The sequence below is a fragment of the Humulus lupulus genome, chromosome 1 (genome assembly GCF_963169125.1).
Source record: "Humulus lupulus chromosome 1, drHumLupu1.1, whole genome shotgun sequence".
Classification (NCBI taxonomy): Eukaryota; Viridiplantae; Streptophyta; class Magnoliopsida; order Rosales; family Cannabaceae; genus Humulus; species Humulus lupulus.
This window is the reverse complement of record NC_084793.1, coordinates 308,833,976-308,858,457: the sequence shown is the minus strand read 5'-3', so window position 1 is coordinate 308,858,457 and position 24,482 is coordinate 308,833,976. Positions and strand designations below refer to the sequence as shown.

Here is a 24,482-nt window from a genome sequence, read left to right as displayed (position 1 = left end):
TGCAATCACGTTCTCTGATTAATCTGAGGACCTAATAAGTAGTTTTGCAGTGTTAGAAAATATAATATCTAACGTTATTCTATAGTTATTACGTGAAAAAGAAAAATAAATAAGTAATTAAATATTCAGCCTAACCTATTAGAAGTAGTTAGTTTAGCAATAATAGGCACATGTCCTATATATACAATATAATCGTGTCCCAAATCATCAGTTCTAACTAACACTCCTACCTAGCTGAGACAAAACAATGTTATTAAATTACGTGATTTTTTCTTATATACACATAAATTTTCCAATAATAACATTTATAAGGGTACCTAGATTTTTACAAAAATACTACCTACTCTTAAACAAGGTATTGCATGTGAAGGACTTCTCCCACACTAATCACCCATGACAGCTAACGAAGATCGACAGAAAAATTCTATGAACGCCGGTGATGAAGCTTCAGAAAGCAACAACAAATCAACCCACAAGATCTGGGTGAAAAACTGGAAAACAATTTTATAAAAATACTACAAATTAAACAGGCAAACAATGAGAACCAAACTTTCAATTTCAGAAAATTGAATTATCAAAACCTTCTAAATACCTTCTAATCTATAAGTTTTATTTGTAGATACATTGGTTGCTATCTAATTATTTTGCAAATATTGATGGAAAACACTCACTTGAAATTCTCGAAAATATAATGAGAACATGAAGGTCATTTTGAAAATTTTATTTATGAAAACATTAATATTGTGTTGTTGTTGTGTTGTGTTTACGTTTCTGTCACAAATAATAGATAAATAAAATCAAAACAACATTCTAGCAACAAAACAACAACATTAAATCAACTCCACAATAACAACAAAACAAAACAAAAGATGAAAGGAGATAGAAAATAACTTATAAACAATCAACATAATCATTAAAAACCTAAAGAAAAACTCTTGAGTCAAAAAGGAATTCACTACTAAGCTTGTAATACTACATTTTGTCACTCACATGCATGGTCTGGCCTAAGTTTAAGAGTAGCCTTAATGATATTTGCATTCTTGAAATATTTGTGTTCCCTAAACAAATTTAAACAAAGCAAGATTTTGATATTCATCAGGAGGATCAAAATATTCAAACTCAAACATAAAACGGAGACTTTAAAGTTTTTCTAGACTTGTCATTCTTCTTTTGAATGTCAGAAGTAGTTTCAACCTCAAAAATTGGTTGGACAACATCACGCATACCAGCATCAACCTTAGAGCAACTCGACTGCAACAATCCAACAACATATAAGAAAATAAGAAATTACACAAAAATCATACATAAACAATACAACCACATAAAAACAACAATTCAAACAACAAATAAGAAATTACTTTTGCTCGCATTAGCTCCTGTTCTTTGTCAAAGCCTGTCTGGTGTGCACAATAATACCTACACTACTTCAATTCCGGGAATTTCTTTACAGAAAATGTCAACATTTGTGGTTCATACTACAACAAATATGAGTAATAGTGCAAGTAAAGAGAGCTTGAAGACCACAGTTTTTAATTGCAAAAAAATATGATTTGAGAAAGAATGAGATGATCGATGACTAATAAAATATTACAAATTTGAAGATGAGAACATGTGATCGATGGGAGAGCATGCACAAGGACAAGTGTCCATGTTACATGTCTGCAACCTAAAGACTCTATAGCCACGTAGTGAGCAAGGATAAGAAAGACAATGAAAAAACAAGTTTTTTTTTCTCTTACCAATAATAAAAGACAATGCAAAGCAATTTTCTTTTGTTTCTAACCAATAATAAAATATGGTGAAATGTGTAGAAACTACAAATGAAATAAATGGAGTGATAGTAGAGTGTATAGGGAAATGAGTGGAGTAATAGTAAAGTATATAGGAAAATGAGTGGAGAGATAGTGTAAGAAAAAATAAATTAATAATATGAATTGAAAAGATAAAAAAGATGGGAAAATGTAGAATAAGCTGTTAGTGTGGGAGATTGTGAAAAAAACAAAATGGGAAAATTGATTAAAAAGTATTGAAACTTGTACTACATAACTATAAAGTTTACATGGTAGCGTGTCTAGTGAATAGTAGTATAAAAAAAAGCTGAAAACAATGTAAGTTGTATAAAAGAAAAAACAACACAGTAAAAAAGAAAAAAGTACCGCTCAACCGTATTAATGTCAATATTAGACTAATTTAGGCACTCCATGTAAAAATCCCTTAAATTAACCCTTTATTGGTTATAATTAGAGCATCTCCAACCTTGACACCTTATTTGGTGTCACACCAACATTAAATTTGGTGTCAAAAATTATTTTCACTCCAATCACAACACTAAAAACTACACACAAAAAAATATTCTTTATTATTATATTATTTTTTTAAATAAATTGAATATTATTTTTATTATTATATTAATTTATCAAAAGCATCACAATTATTATATCTAATTAATATTTTAAATAAAACTACTCATTAATTACATGACAATAATACTATATAAATAATTAAAACTCGATAAATTAAAAAATCATATTGCATGTAGTAACATAAAGATTGCATCACTAGAGAAAAAATATTACATTCATAGAAAAAAAAATATTACAATACATTAGATCAAATTAAACCTAAAAGACACACTTGAAAATATATATTTTAATTTTGTGAGTTACCATATTCGTCCCACAAGTGCTCAATTAATGCATTTCGAAGCTCAATGTGAGCTTTCTTATCCTTGATTTTTCTATGTCTAGTAAGAAATTCTTGAAACCGAGCATTATCATCTTCTTCCATCTGAACTTCTGGACTTGGCACTTCGACTCGCTCTTCAATTGATGCATTAATATCACGTTCATCTTCAATTATCATATTATGCATAATAATACATGAAGTCATTATATCATGTAATACTTTTTTATTCCAAAGACGTGCCGGTCCAGCAATAATTGCAAATCTAGACTGCAGTACTCCAAATGCACGTTCCACATCTTTTCTACATGCTTCTTGTTTCATTGCAAATAATTTCTTTTTTGGATGACGTGGATCATGAATACTTTGAACAAGAGTAGACCATTTTGGATATATACCATCAGCTAAATAATAACCCATATTATACTCTTTTCCTTTAATAACATAATTAGCAGGTGGAGCAATACCTTCAGCAAGATTAGCAAAAAGATGGGATGCCTCCAGCACATTAATGTCATTATTAGATCCCGGTAAACCAAAATATGCATGCCATATCCAGAGATCATAGTCAGCTACAGCTTCAAGAATAATAGTTGGGGACCCACTACGATCGGCATATTGTCCTCCCCAAGCAGTTGGGCAATTTTTCCATTTCCAATGCATACAATCTAAACTTCCCAACATTCCTGGAAAACCTCGACGTTCACCAATCTGGAGTAGTCTTGCAACATCATTAGCGTTAGGTGATCGGAGATAGCGGGCTCCAAACACCTCGACAACAGCACGACAAAATCGCTTCAAGCTTTCTATAGTTGTAGATTCTCCTATTTTGATGTATTCATCGGTAGCATCTGCTGGTACACCATACGCCAACATTCGAAATACAGCTGTTACTTTTTGCAAACCTGATAACCCGAGTTTACCCATTCCATCCCTTCGCTGGATGAAGTAATTGTCATGTCTTTGTATAGCATCCAAAATATGAAGGAATAAAGGACGACCCATTCGAAATCTTCGCCGAAACATCAAATCGGTAAAACGAGGATTCTCTGCAAAATAGTCGTTGAAGAGATTGCGATCAGCACTTTCCCGGTCACGGTTGATAACTATATGACCAGGAATCGAGCCTCGACGTGAGCCTTTGTTTTTTTGGTGTTGAGCAACGCAAAAATTATTGTTAGCAGTAATTTGACCTACTACTTGCATCTCTATATCATCATAATAGTCATCATCTGAAGAAGATGATGATAAATAAGATGAACTACCAGGATAAGAATTCATATTTTATCAAAGTTAAACTGTATATATATTTTTCGGTGTACCCTATATCATGTGTGATATTCATGTTTTATAGTGTAAATCTCCTTATCTTCTGAATCCAAAATCTCAACCGCTGCATTGTGTTGTCAAATCACATCTTATCTTTTGAATCCAAAATCAGAAGATAAGAAATCTCACGGATTAATCTTGGCCACTGAAATAATTTGACCACAATCTCAACCGCTGCATTGTGTTGTCAAATCACATCTTATCTTCTGAGTCCAAAATCAGAAGATAAGAAATCTCACGGATTAATCTTGGCCGCTGAAATAATTTGACCACAATCTCAACCGCTGCATTGTGTTGTCAAATCACATCTTATCTTATGAGTCCAAAATCAGAAGATAAGAAATCTCACGGATTAATCTTGGCCGCTGAAATAATTTGACCACAATCTCAACCGCTGCATTGTGTTGTCAAATCACATCTTATCTTATGAGTCCAAAATCAGAAGATAAGAAATCTCACGGATTAATCTTGGCCGCTGAAATAATTTGACCACAATCTCAACCACTGCATTGTGTTGTCAAATCACATCTTATCTTCTGAATCCAAAATCAGAAGATAAGAAATCAAATCTTATGTAGCTTTTTCATCCCTATATAATCCCACACTACTCATTCAAACAGATTACCTCTTCCACACTACTCATTCAAATTGATCACATCTCTTCAACATATTTTCAAAACAACTACATTTTCTTCCAAAATGTCTTCCAGTCGCACTGCATCATACTCACTTGAAGAAGATATGCACTTGTGTCATGTATATATTGACATTTCTCAAGATCCAATCATAGGAAGAAACCAATCAGGTAATAGTTTTTGGGCAAGAGTTGAATCAGAGTACCACAAGAATGAGAAATTTAGTAATCAACCTCGACCAAGAAGATCTTTGCAAACTCGAATGACTACCATTATTGGTGCAGTTGCAAAATTAAGGGGATGCATCAACCAAATCCAAAATAAAAATCCAAGTGGTGCTTCACAAGAAGATATTGTAAGTGTTTGTTATAATTTACTTATTGTTACTAAATTGTTTTTAAATTTTATTGACACTATTATTTTATTTATGTTTTAATAGTTAAATCAAGCGAAGATGTTATTAGCCCAAGAAAAAAAATATAGCAGAGGCTTCAAATTTGATCATGTGTGGCCCATCCTCAAACACATTCAGAAATTTACAAGTGATGACAACATCAATGGACCAAGTAGATTCCAACAAGATGGTCCTAATTTTACTTCGTCAAAATCATCATCTCACAATTTTGATTCTCCGACGTCAGCATCCACCGGTATGAGTTCATTTGATCTTAATATAAATAATGAGGAAATCATTACTAATTCAACTGAAAGACCTATTGGTGTGAAAAAAGCAAAGGCAAAACAATTAGGTGATGATCAATTTAACAAACTAATGGAACAAAGTAAAAAACTCGTTCAAGTTATTGAAAAGAGTAACACAGATAGAAATGAACGTCATAAAAGAAAAACTGAAGATAAAATTTTATTCACGGATTTGGATTCTATATCCGATCCAGAGTTTCGCCAGTACATTCAAAGCGAAAGAAGAAGAATTTACAGAGAAAGAGCACGAACATCCGAAGTTGGAGAACAGGGAGAATGATCTCAATATCAGGGATCACAATATCGAGCATCTCAATATCAAGGACAAAGTGCTCAAGATGAAGGGCAACGATCACAAGATCAAGGTGAAAGATCTGAAAATAACTCACAAGATTATAGTCCATATTTTGACTATCTTGGCGGAACAGGGAATAATTTTCCACATTATTGAATTGTTGTCTTTGTATCTCATAAGGTTCATTTCTATGTTATTGCTTTCCGTTTGATTTTGGCGTGTTTAATTTTAATTTTCCAATGCATGTTTAAGTTTGTAACGTTTTTATTGTGTAATATTGATTATGATTTAAGTTTATAATGTTTTATTGTATAATTTTGAGTATGTTTCGTATGCATTATTATGATTAATATTAAAAAAAAATTGTAATGTGATTGTGAATGTTGAGAATGTGTACTATTAATCATAATGATAATGTGATATTTAATGTGTTCAATTTTAATTTTTTTAATGTGTTTTTAAATTTGTAATGTTTCTATTGTGTAATATTAAAAAAATACAAATATTTAATAATGTTTTATTTAAATTATAATTAAAAAAATAATTTATAGTATATACAATTTAATTTCTACATAATAAACTAAATTCTAAATTATATATATAATAATATAAATATATATATAAATAATAATATAAATATATATAATAATAATTAAATATAATAAAATAATGAAAAAAAGAAAAAAGAAAAAAAAAAAGTATGCCGTGTGCTACAGTACACGGCATATATGCTGTGTACTGTAGCCAAAACATCAAATTTGATACATGTTTGCTGCTACATTGGAGTGCCTACAACTGCATATATACAATTTTAGGGACACGTTGGAGATGCTCTTAACATTATTATCAATGCTGACTAAACATTTTATTCTTAAAAAGAAAAAAAATAAACATTGTATTCTTCCAATTTAATTATTCTATTAAATTTTGGATATTTGCTACAAAAATATCAAATTTTGACTGAAAGTTGTACTTAAATACTAATTATGTTATTTTGGCGGTAATAATATCAATTTATTTGTTAATAGTTGCACTTAAGTATCAATTCTTTTCTATTTGCAGCAAAAATATCAAATCTTTGTTAATAGTTAGTTAAGTACCAATACTTTTAAATTATTTTTTCATCATAAATTAAAATAGATCTTATACATTTTTTTAAAATAATTTAAGGAATATTTGTCGCTATTGTATGCCCTGATTTTCCCACGGCTATTAGCGAGCTGAGATACGGCCTAATCTTGGCTACCATGTGGACATCCCCCAAAGACCGAAGCTGCCATCGTAAGATCCTACCTCCTTAGCTCGAGGTAACCTAAGGGTTCGCCAAGATTACTTAAGGACTGAGTCTGGACTCTGAAGGCCGCAGGTCGAGGGAGGCATCCAGCTCGTGGTACGAGCTAGGGTTGGAGGCTGTTACCTTTTGTAAAGTCAACCACGCAAGGTAAACGTGCATATATCAGACATCACGTGTCTGATATATCCCTGACTTCTCGGACACGCAGCATGAACGTGCGTATTCAGACACCCACGACTGGGTTGGGCAGTGCGGCTCATTATCCCATTTACCTATTGATTTGACCACACTTATGTGTCAGGTTTAGGAATTAATCATGAATGTTACAGAGTTGACATGATAGGTAAGAAGGTCACGGGATGACCTTCTTACCAACTCCCAGGTGCCTTCTCCTATAAATATGGAGACCCTGGGAGTTACAAAGGGTTGGATTCTATTATGTAAGAAACACCCTGTAAGAGAATACCAAGCGTATAGTAATAATACTGACTGGTGGAGTAGAAGGATTTTAACTTTTGAACTACCTTAAAACGTATTTTGTGTCACCATCCCATTTCCAAGATCATTCATCTATTTCGGTCTAACATAAGCATTAATTCCTTCCTCTTCCTTTTCTTAATTACCTGTTGGCGAAGAACCGCGTCAATAGCTATAATACTAAAGATTTGGTATTATTATTGTAAAAAGACAAAAGAATTGGTACTTAACTGCAACTATTGACAAAGATTTGGTAATTTTTCTACAAATAGAAAATTTAAGTGCAACTATTTACAAAGATTTGATATTATTACTGCCAAAATATAAGAATTGGTATTTAAGTACAACGATTAGCAAAGATTTAGTATTTTTGTCACAAATTTCCATTTAATTTTTATTATCGGATTTAGAAAAAGTACATATGATATTATAAAGAGAGATAGAGAAATTCTGAGCCTAATAGAGAATGCAAAATTTTAAATTTAATTTAATTGAAATATGTAGGACCCGATATTAACTAGCACTAATAGCGGTATAGGTAGTGATGCACATGCGGCAAGAAATTGGTGGGGAGTGCTCCTCCGTCCCCGTGCCCATTTATATTTTTAATCCCCGTCCCCACCTTAGACACCCATGTTGCAATAACACTCAAGCCATCATCGTTGAAATAATAAAAGTTTGGGGTTTCTTTCTGATCAAACTTTTATGCGTATTCAGTAACATTGAGACTCCCTGATTCCAGTCTGCTGAATTCATCCATATTTATAGCTAGGATGACTGAGTTATAATACATGTCTAAACCCGTCCAAGTCCATAGTAGTCACATCCTATGTCTGTTGCATCACTTTTTATCATGTGCAAGTGTTATCCCCATTTCCTGCGTGGACCCGGTACCTTCGTCCGGGTCCACGGTCAGGGGCTGTTCGAAATGTGGGCCCGGCCCAAGGCCTCGTGATACGGGAATGTCCAAAGGGGTCACGGGCTTGGATGCAATTCTGGGCCCTCGAGGAAGTCCGGTATGGTCATCCGGGAGACGTGCAGACAATTCGAACCCCCAACGACATGCGCGTCATGGTCCCGAACCCTGGTATGGTCCGGGCCGGTGGTAAATGAAGAGGGACAAAGGTAAACGAACCCGGATCACATCGTCCCCGGTTGGTGGGACCAAGTGTCCGGGACCCTGAAGTCGCCCCACTCCGCGTGGGCGTTGTCCCTACTTTTCTCCTACGGAAAAGGCCACCTCGGGATTGCACGCCGTTGTTTCAGATCTGCGCTGTCAAAGTACTCTGACTGGTCTTGTCTCCTGAATCTGCCTCGTAACTCGAAGTGTCCAGACCAAAAGCATCATTTTGTCGGGCGAAATATAGCTCTTGGGCCAACTTAGTGGACCTTAACTGGTCTGAAATTCATGTATGTTTTATCTTTTATTTTGGGTTCCCACTAGAGAGGCTGAGAGTATCCATATCTCTGATGGGCCCGGGTCATACCCGGCCCAGACCCAGTGTTCCCACAAGCCTATAAATACAGGCTATAGAACACTGGGTAGAGGGATCTCTCATCATCTAAGATACAGATACTCTGTCAAAATATAGAGAAAAACTCCATTGTAAAAGGCTTTCTAAGCTCTAATACTACAGACTCGTGGACTAAGGCTCATTAACGCCTCAACCACGTAAAAATCCCGTGTTAATCCTCTACTTCTATTATTATTATTATTATTACCCTTAAAATAATATTTATTACTATAGTTACCGAAAACCTCGGTTAACAGTTTGGTGCTTTCATTGAGAGCTGAAGGAATCTAGTGCTAACGTCAGGCCTTTACTACAATGGTGAACACACGACACACAACCTTCGACCCTAGCAATCCAGAGCAGGGCAACAGAGACCTGCTGCCTTCACAACATATCCCTCAAGTTCTGCCTGAGAACGCGCCTCCTCAAACATCTCACCATGACGAGTCACAAGACTACAAGGGTGGGACAGAATACGAAGAGGAAAACGAGGAGGAATATTATGAAGAGGAAAATGAGGGGGAGTACCACGACGAAGCTGCGGATCCCGAGACCCCCGAAGGAGAGCCCAACCAGCAAGACTTGGAGGTGACCAGACTAAGGCAGCAAGTCCTGGACCAGGAAACCAGGATCGCTGAGCAAGCGGAGGCGCATCGACGGATGCAAGATTCTCTCCAAGTCCTACAGGCATTCATAGCCGCGCAGGGTCCAACTGCCAATCCCACAGCTGGCCCACTTCCAGAAGAGCAACAGCCTGCTCCACAAGAGCGAGCTGGGGTCCCTGAAGGAGCCAGCCCGGCCCCTCCCCCGGAGCCGTTTCCTGAGCCAGCTCCAGGAAACCCGGACAGGGAGAGAAAGAAGGCCGGTGGAAAGACCCGAGAAAAGACCACCCCGTCGCAAAAGCTGGGACCCGTTCCCGGCCGATCCCTAGGAAAGAGAAGGTGCGCCCCATCCCAGGACAAGGCCACCCGATCGATCCGCAGGGGACGCGGCCGTGGAACGCACAGCCCCGGCACGCCCCAAGGCGAGACGGGCGGGAAAGATCTTTGCACCCGAGTGCCTCGGTTAGCAAGAACCGCCGGGAACGGTGTCGTAGCGAGGAACGTCATGCCCTCAGTTAAGGGGACGATACGTCCCAGATAGACTTACGCGACAGACTGAATGCTCGGAAAAAGCGGGCCTGCAAGGGAAAGGTCCTCCCCCGAGGAGGCGACCTCAGGAACGCCATCAACGACAGGAGGAACGAAAGAATCCCCCTAAAAGATGGCATGGCCAGGAAGCTCATGGAGCAGATGGTTGCGTTGAAAATGGTCACGGACTGCCTGGTCCGCAGGCAAGAAGGCACGGATATCGACTCCGATGAAGAGGATAAAGAGCCCTTATGGCACTTCTTGGACGCCATACTCCCCAAGGGATTCAAGATGCCAAGCTTCACCGCCTATACTGGAAACACCGACCCTAGGGACCATCTGTCCCAATACAACCGGCTCATGACAGTGGCCCGTGTCAGTGATGACGGCAAGTGCCTCTGCTTCTCGATCACTTTGGCGGTCCCGCCGAAGAGTGGTGGAAGAGACTTAAGTCGGGATCCATCCAATCCTGGTCCGGGCTGCAGTCAGCGTTTTGCAAACAGTTCATGGCCGCCATGAGGATGGATATGCAGATCAGCGCTCTCGCAATTATCAAGCAACTCCCTGCGGAGACACTGAGGGCCTACATCCAGCGCTTTACTGAAGAAGCCTCTAAGACGAAAGTGGACGACGGACAGCGCCCGGGTCCCCCCTTTGGGATGACATGCAGCGTAGCAAGGCCACTACCCTGGAAGAATTCATCAGGAGGGCCCAAGGATTCATCAACTGAGAGGAAGCCCAGATCCAGGCCTTCGGGTGGCCTCCTGCTCCGCAGCCCGTCCCCCAGACATTCCCGGGATATGGGGGACAGTTCCCGGTGCATTCCTATACCGCGCCCCCCATTGCCCTGGTATCGGCCGTCGCGCCCGGGGTCAGCTACACCCCTACGGTGTACGACCTTGCCACTTCAGGGTATGCCCCGGCCTAATCCGCCCACTTCTCCGGTTATGGCGTCGCGCCGGCAGGACACATCATGGCTCCTGTCGGGGCCCAGCAGTCACAGACAGGAGTGACTAAGGCGAGCGTGAACCCCTCCCGGGGGAAGCGATCGAGCAAAGGCCAGAACCGGCCCGAGCCGGTCAAGAAGGGAAAGAGGGGCTACGGGCCCCAATATTCAAAATACACCAATCTGGTGGACACCAGGGAGAACATCTACCTGGCCACAGAAAGGGCGGTTCACTACCGGAAGCCTAGCCCCATGTTCAAAGGAGGAAGGAATCCGAGAGACACCAGGAGAAGGGCCATCCAGGAATGACCAAAAGCCCTACCTAAGCGAGCTGGACCACGATCAAGAGGTGTGCGCCCTTGTCCAGGCTCTGGCTCAGCGCCCTAAGTTGATAAACCTCCTCATCACCTTCCCGGAGGACGACGCCCGCAATGTCCACTTTCTGCACCACGACCTGCTGGTCATAGATGCTTAAATTGCCAACAAGTTGGTGTCCCGCGTGTTGGTGGACGACGGAAGCTCCGTCAACCTGTTGTTCAAGCCCGCTTTCACCGCCATTGGCCTGACTGAAGCGGATCTGGCATCATGCCCGACCCAGATTTATGGCTTCAACGGAGATGCACTTCTCCCCATGGGAAAGATCCAGCTGCCAGTTACGCTGGGGAGTGAATTGCAGCACTCGTTCAAGTTCTGCACCTTTGTAGTGGTGGACTGCCCCACCGCTTACAACGTCATTTTTGGCCGGCCCGCATTGGTCGAGTTTGGAGCCATCACCTCCATCCGCTATCTTTCCATGAAGTTCCCATGCGACAGCGGAGGGGTAGGAACTGTCCGGGGAAACCATAAGAGCGCCCGGAAGTGCTACCATGTGTCAGCCCAGCCCATATACATGATCTGGGAAGAGCCCGTTGAGGACTTCGTCGAACCACTTCCCCTTCCGCCTGCTGAGATGGTGGTCCAGGAAGAAGATGACCTAGACCCGCGGATAGGGGACGACCGCGTCCTGGAACCAATGGATGAGATAGAAGAGGTGTACATTATCGGCATCGATCCAACCCGGATCATCCAAGTCGGAAAAAGTCTGCCGGCAGACGTTCGGGCCGCCATCATCGCCCAAGTTAAGGGAAACCAGGATATCCTGGCCTGGTCTCACTCAGAAATGACTGGGATCAACCGCAATATCATTTGCCACGTGTTAAGTATTGACCCAAACGCGACCCCGGTCCGCCAGAAACGCAGTCCTTTGGGGACGGAGAGGGCCGAGGCCCTTAAGTTGGAGGTTGAGAAGCTGTCTTCCATCAACTCCATACGCGAGGCTATGTACCCCGTGTGGCTGGCCAATCCCATCTTGGTGCCGAAACCGAACGGGACGTGGCGAACATGCATCGATTTCACGGACCTCAACAAATCCAGTCCGAAGGACTGTTTCCCGCTGCCCCAGATCGACCAAATGGTGGATGCTATGCCCGGATACGAGATCTTGAGCTTCATGGACGCTTACTCCGGCTACAATCAGATCTCTATGCACGTGGCAGATCAGGAGCACACCAACTTCCAAACCGACAAGGGAATCTACTGCTACATAGTCATGCCTTTCGGACTGAAGAATGCCGGAGCAACTTACCAAAGGCTCGTCAATCGAATGTTCCGGGCCCAGTTAGGGCGAAACATGGAGGTATACATCGATGATATGCTGGTCAAGTCCAAGACGTCCCAGAACCATTCGGATGACCTGGCGGAGGCTTTCGCAGTCATCCGAAAGTACGGGATGAAGCTGAATCCCAAAAAGTGCACTTTTGGCGTGGCCTCCGGGAAGTTCCTGGGCTTCATAGTGAGTTTCCGGGGAGTAGAATCTAATCCAGATAAGATCAAGGCACTGATTGATATGGCCTCCCCCTGAAAGCATAAGGACGTACAAAGCTTGACGGGGCGAATAGCCGCCTTAAGCCGCTTCGTTTCCAAAGCCACGAACAAGTGCATCCCATTCTTCAACGTCCTTCGGGGAAGCCAGTGTTTCGAATGGTCACCCGAATGCGAAGAGGACTTTCGTAAGTTGAAAGAACACTTGGGCCAAGCCCCAATCCTGGCAAAACCGGTAGAATGGGAGCCTCTGTATCTATACCTGGCCGTGACTGAGCACGCGATCAGCGCCGCGTTGGTACGAGAGGAAGAAAGGGCACAACTCCCAGTATACTATGTGAGTAAGCGATTGCTGGACGTTGAGTCTCGGTACCCATTGATCGAAAAGCTGACTTTCTGCCTGCTGATGGCATCCCGAAAGCTTCGACCTTACTTTCAGGCCCACGCCATAAAGGTCCTAACCAACCATCCCCTGCAGCAGGTGGTACAGAAGCCCGAGTCATCGGGAAGACTACTGAAGTGTGCCATGGAGCTCAGTTAGTTTGATATCTCCTACGTCCCTAGGGTGTCTATCAAGGGACAGGCCCTGGCTGATTTCATCGTTGAATGTTCCGGGGTGCCTCAGGATGACAATATTCCCGAAGCCCCCGCGGCGCCCGTATGGAAAGTCTTCATGGACGGAGCCTCAAATGAGAACGGGGCCGGGGCCGGGATCATCTTGGTATCACTGCAGGGGCACCAGTTACAAAATTCCATTCGTTTCCAGTTCAAGGTGTCGAATAACGAAGCGGAGCATGAAGCTATCCTAGTCGGGCTGCGTTTGGCTCGGGAGGTAGGGGCAGCGAACCTGGAAATCTACAACGATTCCCAGCTAGTTGTCAGACAAATCTCGGGGGAATATAAGACTAAAGGAGAGAGAATGGTGGACTACATGACTCAAACGAGGGAAATGCTACAGGCATTAACAAAGCATTCCATCCGCCAGATCCCTCGGGAGCAAAATGTCTTCGCGGATACACTAGCAAAACTGGCCACCGACGCCGAGGTAGAGTTGGCCACACTGGTCCCCGTCAACCATCTCCCTGTCCCAAGCATCAGGGCCCGCGCGGTCCACACCGTCGATCACAACACTTCCTGGATGGGACCGCTCATCTGCTACCTGTCTACCGGGGAAGCTCCAACCGACCGAGCCGCAGCCAGGAAACTCCAGTACCAAGTCCAACGATATGTCATGATGGACGGAAAACTCTATCGCCGGGGTTTATCCATGCCTTACCTCAGGTGTGTGTCCGGGACTGAGTTGAGCGCCATCATGCATGAAGTGCACGAGGGTTTTTGCGGAGATCACACTGCTGGGCCCAGCCTATCCAAGAAGATCCTGCGCCAAGGATACTTCTGGCCAACCATGAAGAAAGACTGTATTGACTACGTCCGCAAGTGCGAACAGTGCCAGAGGTACGCGAAGGTCCCATGGGCCCCCCCGACAGAGATAACCTTGTTGACTAGCCCCTGGCCATTCGCAGTGTGGGGGATCGATCTCATCGGATCCCTCTCGACCGGGAAAGGAGGGGTAAAGTATGCCATCGTGGCCGTGGACTATTACATGAAGTGGGTTGAGGCGGAGCCCATGAACACAATCACTTCCAAAAAGGCATTAGATTTTGTCATCAATAACATAGTGTGTCGGTATGGCCTCCCTTACAAAATTGTGTCCGACAACGGGAAGCAGTTCGACAGCGCCCACTTCACAGATTTTTGCGAAAGGCACAGTATAGTGAAGAGCTTCTCTGCGGTTGCCAGGCCCCAGGAAAACGGGCAGGTAGAAGCCGTGAACAAAATCTTGAAGGGGACGCTGAAGAAAAAACTTCAGGCCTGTAAGAGCAAATGGCCCGAGGATGGCATATCGGACGACCGAGAGGACGTCAACCGGACACACCCCCTACTCTATGGTCTATGGATGCGAAGCCGTCACCCCGATTGAAACGACCATCCCGTCCCACCGTCGAGACACGTACGACCCCGTCCAGAACCACGCCTTACTCCAAGAATCACTAGATCTCATCAAAGAGATCCGGGAAGAGTCATAGGTGTAGCTGAAGATGTACCAAGGCAAGATCGCGCGGCACTTCAACTCCAAAGTCAAAAGCCATAAGTTTGGAACCGGCGACTTGGTCTTGCGAAGAGTCTTCCCTGCTACTCAAGATTCGGGAGTGGGGGTTCTGGGCCCAAATTGGGAGGGTTCGTATGAGATCCAACACAAGGTGTGCCCCGGGACATACCGCTTAAAGCGGCTCGATGGCTCAGAAGTCCCGCGAGCCTGGAATGCGGAGCATCTCCGTAAATACTATCAGCAGTTAGAGGCCGTTTCCCAGTTTAATATTTTCGTTGTAAACAATGTACGCCTCAGGGCGAACCTTTTTCAAACAATGAAAATGGCGTGTGCAAAACGTCATAGAGAAATGTTGTAAAACTATGCTAATCTTTCTCAAGTGACCCCAGACCCGTCTCCGCTCACTTGCGGGGGGTATCCCGGGTATAGGCAAATACCTTGCGGGGCGCAAGCTCAGGCTGGTCCCGGCTCGGACCAGCAAGGTCCGGGCAACGCAAACCCCACGGTCCACCCCGGACGAACGATGTCCGGGGGTAAAAATTAAAGAGGACCAAGCGCAAGGCCGGTCCCACCCCGGACGAACGATGCCCGGGGGTATAAACTAAAGAGGACCGTGCCGGAGTCCGGTCCCACCCCGGACGAACGATGTCCGGGGGTATAAAATAAAGAGGACCGAGCCCAAGGTCGGTCCCACCCCAGACGAAAGATGTCCGGGATTATAAAATAAAGAGGATCGAGCCTAAGGCCGGTCCCACCCCAGACAAATGATGTCCGGGGGTGTAAAATAAAGAGGACCGAGCCCAAGGTCGGTCCCACCCCGAACGAACGATGTCCGGGGGTATAATATAAAGAGAACCGAGCCCAAGGCCGGTCCCACCCTGGACGAACGATGTCCAGGAGTATAAATAAAGCGGACGGATTCGGAGGCCGGTCCAACCCCGGACGAACGATGTCCAGGGGTATAACAAAAGAGGACCGAGCCGGAGGCCGATCTCACCCCGGACGATCGATGTCCGGGGGTATAGAATAAAGGACCGAGCCCAAGGCCGGTCCCAGCCCGGACAAATGATGTCCGGAGGATTAAAATAAAGAGGACCAAGCCCAAAGCCGGTCCCACCCCAGACGAACAACGTCCGGGGGTATAACCAAAAAGGACCGAGCCAAGGCCGGTCCCACCCCGGACGAACGACGTCCGAGGATATAATCTAAATAGGACCGAGCCCAAGGCTCATCCGTTCCGGACAATTGATATCCGGGAGATAGAAGCATCCGGTTTGCCCCAGGGAAAAGCCATGGCCTAAAGCTGATAAAAGGAGAACAAAGCTCCAAGTAAAACTAAGCCCCGATGGCCCTGGCCTTGGTGCCAAGATTAAAAACTTGGTGAGTTAAGTCGTTGGGTCTAGTCCAGGCCGTTGGAATCAGAACTAAACCCTCACAATCGATTAATCGCGGCAACAAAATAAAATTTCTACTCGAAATAGCGAAAGGAAGCCTATATAAAAACCGAAGAAGGTAGCAGTGTTTTGAACTTAATTACAAGACAAAAGTACTAATAAAATTACAAGGTCGGGATTCGGGCCTACAACTCGTCCGCCTGGAGGTCCGCGCCCTCCATCTCCTTGGCCTCGAACTCGGCCCACTTCGACTCCGGATCAGGGTAGACAAGGAGGTTCATACTCTTGTCCTTGCACCAGGCCATGTAAATGGCCTCATCAAAAGTGACATCCAGCAAGCCCTCGACCTCCTCCTTTTCGCGGCAGGATATTTCGTGCGCCGCCTTCTCCCCAAGGAGAGAGTCGCCAAGTTTGCAGACCCGGACCTTCAAGGCCTGGATCTCCTCCTTATCTAGGACGAACTGAGCTGTGGCCGCCTCCAAGAGTGTTGCCCGCTCGTCGGCCTCCTTTGATTTCCGGGAAAACTCCTTTTCCAGTCCGACCTTGGCGCGGTCGAACTCCTCGCGCTCCGTCTGAGCACGGGCCATCTCCTAGCCAAGGGCCTCCTTGGCAGCCTCCCTTTGATTCATGGCTGCCTCCAGCTCCAGCTTGGCCGTCTCCATCTTCATGGCTAGCTCGGCCATTAGGTCGGCACTCCGATGGGACAACAGGTCGACTTGCAGCAAAGAAAAGTTAGAAAATAAAATCCTCATCAACAAGTAAGGGAAGGAATATAAGAAGACAAGTAAAAGTTACCGCGATGGCCTGGTGGCGGAGATCCTGGGTGATGAACAGTACGTCCGGGTTAGCTATCGTGGCGTACCTCTTGAGCTGGAAGTTGGACATGGTGTTCCCCACCTGGTCTAGCAGGTCAGCTGCCAGGGGGGGCGTGTCCTGTCCGAGTTTAGGGCGGAAGCCCGCTTCGGCGGCTGGCCGATCCACGGTTGGCTGAGCAGCACTGAACTCGGCAGGACGCTCCGCGAATTCAACCTGACGGCGGCTCGTTAGGGCTCTGTAAGTTTCGTCCCTCCAGCCCCGACCGTTTTCCCAGGTCTGGTTGATCAGCCGGGACTACTCATCCCGCAAGGCTGACTCCCCCTCCTCGAGAAGAGTCGGACGTATGGGGAGAATGGGCAATGCAGGGACCTCCTTCGCAGTCAGCCGACTCTCACCATGTGACTCTTCAGCCGAGCCAGCTCACCTCGTCCGGGGCCTCTTCCCAGTGTTGCCCTCTCTGGCGCCAGCGTCCGGGCCCCTCTTCCCCGAGCTTTGGCTGACCGCTGCGCCTGCCTCCAAGTCAATTACGGGGTGTTGGGTGTGGGCGGAGATTGTAGCAGGCTCCACGTTTTGGATGGGGACCATGGCCAGGGCTCCCCCATCGGGATAGAGCTCTGTCCCGGACAATGCCTTGGTGAGGTTGGTCTCCGGGCCCGTCACCTCGTTGTTCTTCCTGGCCGCCCTGTCCTTGAGGATCCACCTTATTTCACTGGCAGGGGTTGACATGTCGGAATCCCCTGCAAAAGTACAGAAAAGGGAGTTAGGATGGTAAACCAAACAGAAACAAAAACACACATGTCAAAGGTAAAATTGACCCGGGACGAACCCTCATCTATGCCCCGGGCGCGACTCAATTCCTCTAAAGCAAATGAATGGACTCGATCCCCCATGTCGTCCGAGTTCAAGAAATTTCCGTACTGGAGGAACCTAGATAGGAACATAAGGATCTCCGAGCCTACGGGGACGGGGGCTAAAGGTCTCATCTCCCTGTCGGCCCCGAATACGGGGCCTGGGGGCACTAGCCTATCCCTAGCTAAGTCCCCGACTCGGGGAGCATAAGTTAAGATTAAAGGGGAGTTACCTCACCCCGATATGCTAGCCCCGGGAGTCCCAACGTTTGGTAGGGCGTCTTCGAAGAGCTCCTCCAGCTCCCCTGAAGGGGCCGCCTCTGTCGGGGCCTGATCCTTCTTGCGCCGGGCCGCGTCGGCTCGCGCCACTCTCTCCACACTGGCAATGTGGTCCAAGGCCAACTGCTCCCAGATGTCGACATTCTTCTCTGTAATGACCCAACTACTCTAGACTTTTGGACCATTAACAAAAACTATACATACTAATCCTTAATAAAACTTACAAGTGAAAATGCCATAACTTTATTAAGAAACTTGTAAAAATAAGAGTTAAACTTACATAAAATCTCAAGTGGGATATGGGATCCCATTGTTTTTAAAAACAAAACATAACATAATTTAAAATAAATTCGGATTACATAACAAGTGCGGAAAAATACATGTAAAAACCATAAAAACAAAACTACATCCTCGAATCGAATAACGCTCGGCTCTTGAATCCATTCCGCCTCAATACACATTCTCCAAGCTTCCAAGAATCTTTCCCGCCACTAAAATTATTTTCCTGCACATATAAACAAAAAGGAATGAGCCTAATGCCCAGCAAGGAAAATCTAACACATAGTTCATATACATAAATTTCATAAGAAACATATAAACATAACATAACACTTATATAATACACATACTATAATGGTCATTATTACTTGGGGTCCCATAGACTAAACAAGTCATATGCCCATTAGATTAGTGGGGTCCTACTAGCTAAGCAGGTCATATGCCCATAATCCATTTGGGGCTTGTTAGTCATATGGGTCATATGCCCAAGCCTACAAACTTACATAACATAACATATTTCATAACATAAAAACATAAGATAACATATAAAAGCATATAACATGTAAATTCTATCCTATTTTCCTTACCAAAATTACCGGGATATGAGGACAGAGTTGGGACTTTGGAACACTCCTAAAAACCATTTATGAAATGGTGAGTCTATAAAAGAAGAAGAGATGAAAGAGATGAAAGAACTATACTTTTAAAATATATTTACCAAAACCTTTTGTTCAAGAACTTAGATTTCCTAACCAAAATAAGAATAAGGTTAGAATGAGTAGAAGACTATGAGAACTTTTTAAAGAAAAGTAAAGAAACGAACTAGAGTTTGGGATACTTTGAAGACTTATAAGACCGATCTAAACCTTGAATCAAAATGCAATAAAATCTTACTTCCCAAGTGTTTGATAAGCTTATGATTCCCAACCCAAGTGTTTACACTCTCACACTCACCTAGCAACTTGCAGCCTCTGAACTTAGAGTAAAAAGATGAATAATGGCTGGGTACTAGGTCCTATTTATAGAGTTTAGGAATGAAAAGATCTCATTTAACTTGAATAAAAATAATGGGTTTTTAAGTGAAAATAATTTGAATTATCGTTCAGCAGAGGCTGAAGACTCGTTCAGAAAGGTGCTGGACTTTTCAAGAGGTTGAAGGATTGAATGGAAAATGATTTCAAAAACTTTCAAATTAAGCTGAGAAGGGCGATATATCGCCCCCTATAGGCGATATATCGCCTGGGCCAGTATTCCTGAGGCAGTCGTGCATCGTTTCGTGTTTTTCGTATCTTCGTGCTGCGATATATCGCCCCCTATAGCTGCGATATATCGGCATACGCTGATTATTTAAACACGAAATTACACATTTTTAGCTTAATTTAAAATGAGTAAACAGCCTTGACTAAGCCCTCTAACATTTTCAAAGCTGCTGACTGACCTTAGAGCATTCAAATTTTACCCTAAATAAATTTAATCCTCAAAATACTTAATCATTAATAACCCATACATAACATGTGCTAAGATCCCATTGGTTCTTATCTAAACCTTATAGTATAATAAATATTATCCTCAATATCAGTCATATTAATCAAACCTTAGGTTAAAATTAATATTCCTACACTATAGGTTAAACTTAGAAAATCTACAAGTACTATTATGAGTGTCCAAATAAATCCTGGTATGAACCAAAAATCCACAGTCATAAAGATAATACTATAATACTACTATCTAACTAGCTAAGTAAAGTTCTTGGACTCTACATTCTCGCAGGCGATGCCCCGAAGGTTCGGGATAACAATGGTTTGGGTGGCCGCGAGCATCCCAACCAGTCGGAGATTGTCATCCGTGACGTAGCCACCCACATCCAGATCCTCCGCGCTCAACCCGGAGTAAAACCTCCTCCTTTCCATAATGAATTCGGTAAGGGGAGTTTGAGCGAAAGGCCCTGCCACCCGGAAGATACGATAAGAAACGACGAAAAAGGATAAAGAATAAAAAAGGAGAGGACCGGGAAAATACTTACCCACTCGCTGGAAGTCCAGCAGCAGTGTGGGGTTCTTCTCCACAAGGAACCCGGACGTCATGAACCAGTAATGCCTGACGTCCGGGGGTGCCTCTAGGAGCTGGTAGGAGCGGGATAGCCACTCCGCGGCTTCAGTCTATAAAATTCATCCTGAGTTTTGTCCTTGACGTTGACCTGCGGCTCCAGCTTGTAGAGGTACAGGATCTCCGCAAGGGTGGGCTCCGCGACCTCATTCGCGATGCAAAACACTCGCCATTCAGCGAGTAGCCGGTACGCTTGAGGCAGAAGCTGGAACGGTGCGATTCCCACGTACGTCAAGAACTGCACGAAATAGTCGTGAAGCGGGAGCGTAGCTCTCGCGCTGATGTGACCGGCACTCTAGGCCCCGAAGCCCTCCGCAGACGTATGCGCCCGCTCCTCGATCCTGGCCATGCGGTTGTGAAAGAGCCCAGGAGTTGATTCTGTGCCCAGACACTGCTCCAAGAGCAGCATCATCCGGTAATTCCGGAACAGGTTGGGCGCCACGTCCATTTCCCACCTGTTACCCTTAGGCGTCCGGGACGCAGGGATGACGACAGGGGCCCTATTGACCTCTTCTTCAGAATGGAGTGTAACGCCCGTTGCCATAGTTGACGATCTGGAAACAAAGAAAGAAAGCCAAGCAGTCAGTACCTAAACCCAAGAAAGTCGGTTAAGGTACGGAGGTCTCCTAAGGACTGCTTGGAGCCCCTTCGGATCAGGTCCGGGATCACTAAAGAGCCACGGGACCTTGATCGAGAAAGAAGAGTACTAAGACGGCCCTACGTCCGGGAAGCATCTGGATACAGAGCAACCCTAACCAGGCGTCTTTCCTAACAACTCCTAAATGTAATGCCTAAACGTGCGAATTAAAAGAGCAGCATAGGTTCATATAGTCGTCAAGAGGGTCAAGGGGACTTACTATGAGTTGTTGACCGTAGAAGGTGGTGGTTGTCTGACTGTAAGGATTGCAAAACTTCACTCTTGAAATGATGTAGCCGGTTCAGCAGTTCGTTGACAGGACAGGCCCAAGACGCGTCCTCAGGAAGAAGGGCAAGCGTGGGGGTTCTGGGGAACAGGCAACGGCACAGAGTCAGCAGAAGGTGGTGTATGCCGTCGGCGATGTCGGACATGCAAGGCTTGAGCAGAGCTTATCGGATCCTAAACTGGTTCAAAAGTGTAAAAATGTCAAATTGGCTTTCGTGGGGTATTTATAATGGCCCCGAATCCTAGCCTCCGATCCAACGGACAGGTTTCTCCCCATCAGACGGTCAAGAGTCGCGCAAAGGTATTTATGAGTCCCCTCAGACTGGATCCTCGCCATCTCGGATCTAACGGCCCAGGAGGGGCGGATGCCAAAGGTCGCCCCATCCTACGGTCTACCTCATCCCAAGGATATTAATGATGGACCCCCGTGCGGATGGGATGCTTCGTAACGTGTGTTGATACACTAGCCTAGGCCTAGCGACCCTTGGGAGGGCTAGGCGACCTTTCAAGACCTGTGCAGAAATCGCCTAGTGACACGCGTACCCTTGCCACGGAGCGGGACAAAGGTAAACGTCCCCGGACGTTGGTAAATGGTCCGGGCCTAGCATACGGCCGGTACCACTGCCTGCTGTCACGGACCCACGATCTTAAGCAGGAACCAGGGAGGCAACCATGCGAGAGTCCTGGGGGCAATGCAAGCCTCCTCCTGGCGGGCCTAGGCGAAGGCTTGGGGGGTAAATGTTATCCCCATTTCCTGCGTGGACCCGGTACCTTTTTCCGGGTCCACGGTCAAGGGTTGTTCGAAATGTGGGGCCGATCCAAGGCCTCATGGTACGGGAATGTCCAAAGGGGGCACGGGCCTGGATGTAATTCTGGGCCCTCGAGGAAGTCCGGTATGGTCATCCGGGACAGTCATCCGGGAGACATACAGACAGTTCGAACCCCCCACGACATACGCGTCATGGTCCCGAACCCTGGTATGGTCCGGGCCGGTGGTAAATGAAGAGGGACAAAGGTAAACGAACCCGGATCACATCATCCCTGGTTGGTGGGACCAAGTTTCCGGGGCCCTAAAGCCGCTCCACTCCGCGTGGGCGTTGTCCCTATTTTTCACCTACGGAAAGGGCCACCTCGGGATTGCACGCCGTTGTTTCAGATATGCACTGTCAAATTACTCTGACTGGTTTTGTCTCCTGAATCTGCCTCGTAACTCGAAGTGTCTAGACCAAAAGCACCATTTTTTTGGGCGAAATATAGCTCTTGGGCCAACTTATTGGGCCTTAACTGGTCTGAAATTCATGTATGTTTTATCTTTTTTTTGGGCTCCCACGAGGGAGGCCGAGAGTATCCATATCTCTGATGGGCTTGGGTCATACCCGGCCCAGACCCAGTGTTCCCACAAACCTATAAATACAGGCTATAGAACACTGGGCAGAGGGATCTCTCATCATCTAAGATACAGTTACTCTGTCAAAATATAGAGAAAAACTCCATTGTAAAAGGCTTTCTAAGCTCTAATACTACAGACTCGTGGACTAAGGCTTGTTAACGCCCCAACCACGTAAAAATCCCGTGTTAATCCTTTACTTCTATTATTATTACCCTTAAATAATATTTATTACTATAGTTACCGAAAACCTCGGTTAACAGCAAGCATCATTCCTTTGCATTTATAGGACGTACAGACCACTCGTCATTTCCGTGAACTCTCATCATGTTCAGGATGTTCTCCCTGTGGCTGACTCACTATTCTGCCTCAACTAGATCAGTGTTTCCCTAAAAAACATTGTGGATGTTGTTTCCGAAACCTTTCAAACAGTGGCTCCTTTCTATTGTTAACAAAGTTGAACAAATTCCAATGCAAGTTTGGTAAACCTAGAAATTATACAAATAAGAGAAAAAATGTTGGACGTGAAAAAACAAAGGAGGTTGTAGATGGTGCGACAGGTTGTTGGAAGAAGAAATCTATTTTTTTTTAGCTTAAGTATTGGGAGCATTTGGTTTTGCGGCACAACTTGGATGTAATGCACATTGAGAAAAATGCGTCGAATAGCTTAATTAGTACATTACTGAATATTCCTGGTCGGATGTAATGCACATTGGATGTAATGCGAGTTTTGGCTTTCGCAAGTGGCGTTCCTCGGGTACATTATATCTAAGGACGAAGTTGCAGTAGACCCATCAAAGGTAGAGGCCGTGAAGGATTCGCAAAGACCAAAGAACGCATCCGAAGTAAGGAGCTTTCTGGGATTAGCAGGTTATTATAGGAGGTTCGTAGAGGGCTTTTCTAAGATATTCACTCCACTCACCAACCTGACCCGGAAACAGCAAAGATTCAACTGGAATGATAGATGTAAAGAAAGCTTCCAGTTGCTTAAGGACAAGTTGGGCTCAGCACCAGTACTCTGTGTACCGACACCCAACGATAAGTTCATAGTCTACTGCGATGCATCAAAGCAAGGGTTGGGTTGCGTGCTGATTCAGAATGACAAGGTGATAGCCTACGCCTCACGGCAGCTAAAGGAGTACGAGCAACGCTATCCAACGCATGATGTGGAGTTGGCAGCATTGGTCTTTGCGTTGAAAATTTGGCGCCATTATCTTTACGGAGAACGGTGCGAAATTTATACGGACCACAAAAGTTTAAAGTACTTATTTACTCAGAAGGAGCTCAACATGAGGCAGCACAGGTGGTTAGAGCTAGTGAAGGATTACGACTGCGAAATCTTATACCACCCAGGAAAGGGAAACGTAGTTGCCGATGCGCTAAGTAGGAAGAGTTATGGAAGTTTAGTAGCACTAGCCGGAATGGGAAAGTCGCTACAGCAGGAGCTGATCAATGCCGAAATAGAAATAATTGTCGG

General features: G+C 44.7%; 2 protein-coding genes across 2 annotated transcripts; one reads left to right on the top strand and one right to left on the bottom strand.

Moving 5' to 3' along the window:
* Nucleotides 1-383: 383 nt before the first annotated feature.
* On the bottom strand, nucleotides 384-3,963 carry LOC133781833 (uncharacterized). The gene is made up of 4 exons (XM_062220925.1): nucleotides 2,667-3,963; nucleotides 2,265-2,335; nucleotides 1,126-1,251; nucleotides 384-491 (listed from the first exon to the last, which is right to left on the bottom strand). The coding sequence occupies exons 1-4, from the start codon at nucleotides 3,961-3,963 to the stop codon at nucleotides 384-386; spliced, it is 1,602 nt and encodes a 533-aa protein (XP_062076909.1).
* Nucleotides 3,964-4,624: 661 nt separating this feature from the next.
* LOC133781824 (glutathione S-transferase T3-like) lies at nucleotides 4,625-5,628 on the top strand. Its single transcript, XM_062220913.1, has 2 exons — nucleotides 4,625-5,001; nucleotides 5,086-5,628. The coding sequence occupies exons 1-2, from the start codon at nucleotides 4,711-4,713 to the stop codon at nucleotides 5,626-5,628; spliced, it is 834 nt and encodes a 277-aa protein (XP_062076897.1). The 5' UTR covers nucleotides 4,625-4,710.
* Nucleotides 5,629-24,482: the final 18,854 nt, after the last annotated feature.

Excerpts from the sequence above, each read along its gene's own strand:
- LOC133781833 (XM_062220925.1), bottom strand. The coding sequence starts at position 3,963 with ATGAATTCTTATCCTGGTAGTTCATCTTATTTATCATCATCTTCTTCA. Across the intron at positions 1,252-2,264 it reads TTGGTGTGACACCAAATAAG|TCGAGTTGCTCTAAGGTTGA; the intron begins GTGTCAAGGTTG and ends GGATTGTTGCAG. Across the intron at positions 492-1,125 it reads CTTTAAAGTCTCCGTTTTAT|TTTTTCACCCAGATCTTGTG; the intron begins GTTTGAGTTTGA and ends ATTGTTTTCCAG.
- LOC133781824 (XM_062220913.1), top strand. The coding sequence starts at position 4,711 with ATGTCTTCCAGTCGCACTGCATCATACTCACTTGAAGAAGATATGCAC. Across the intron at positions 5,002-5,085 it reads GTGCTTCACAAGAAGATATT|TTAAATCAAGCGAAGATGTT; the intron begins GTAAGTGTTTGT and ends ATGTTTTAATAG.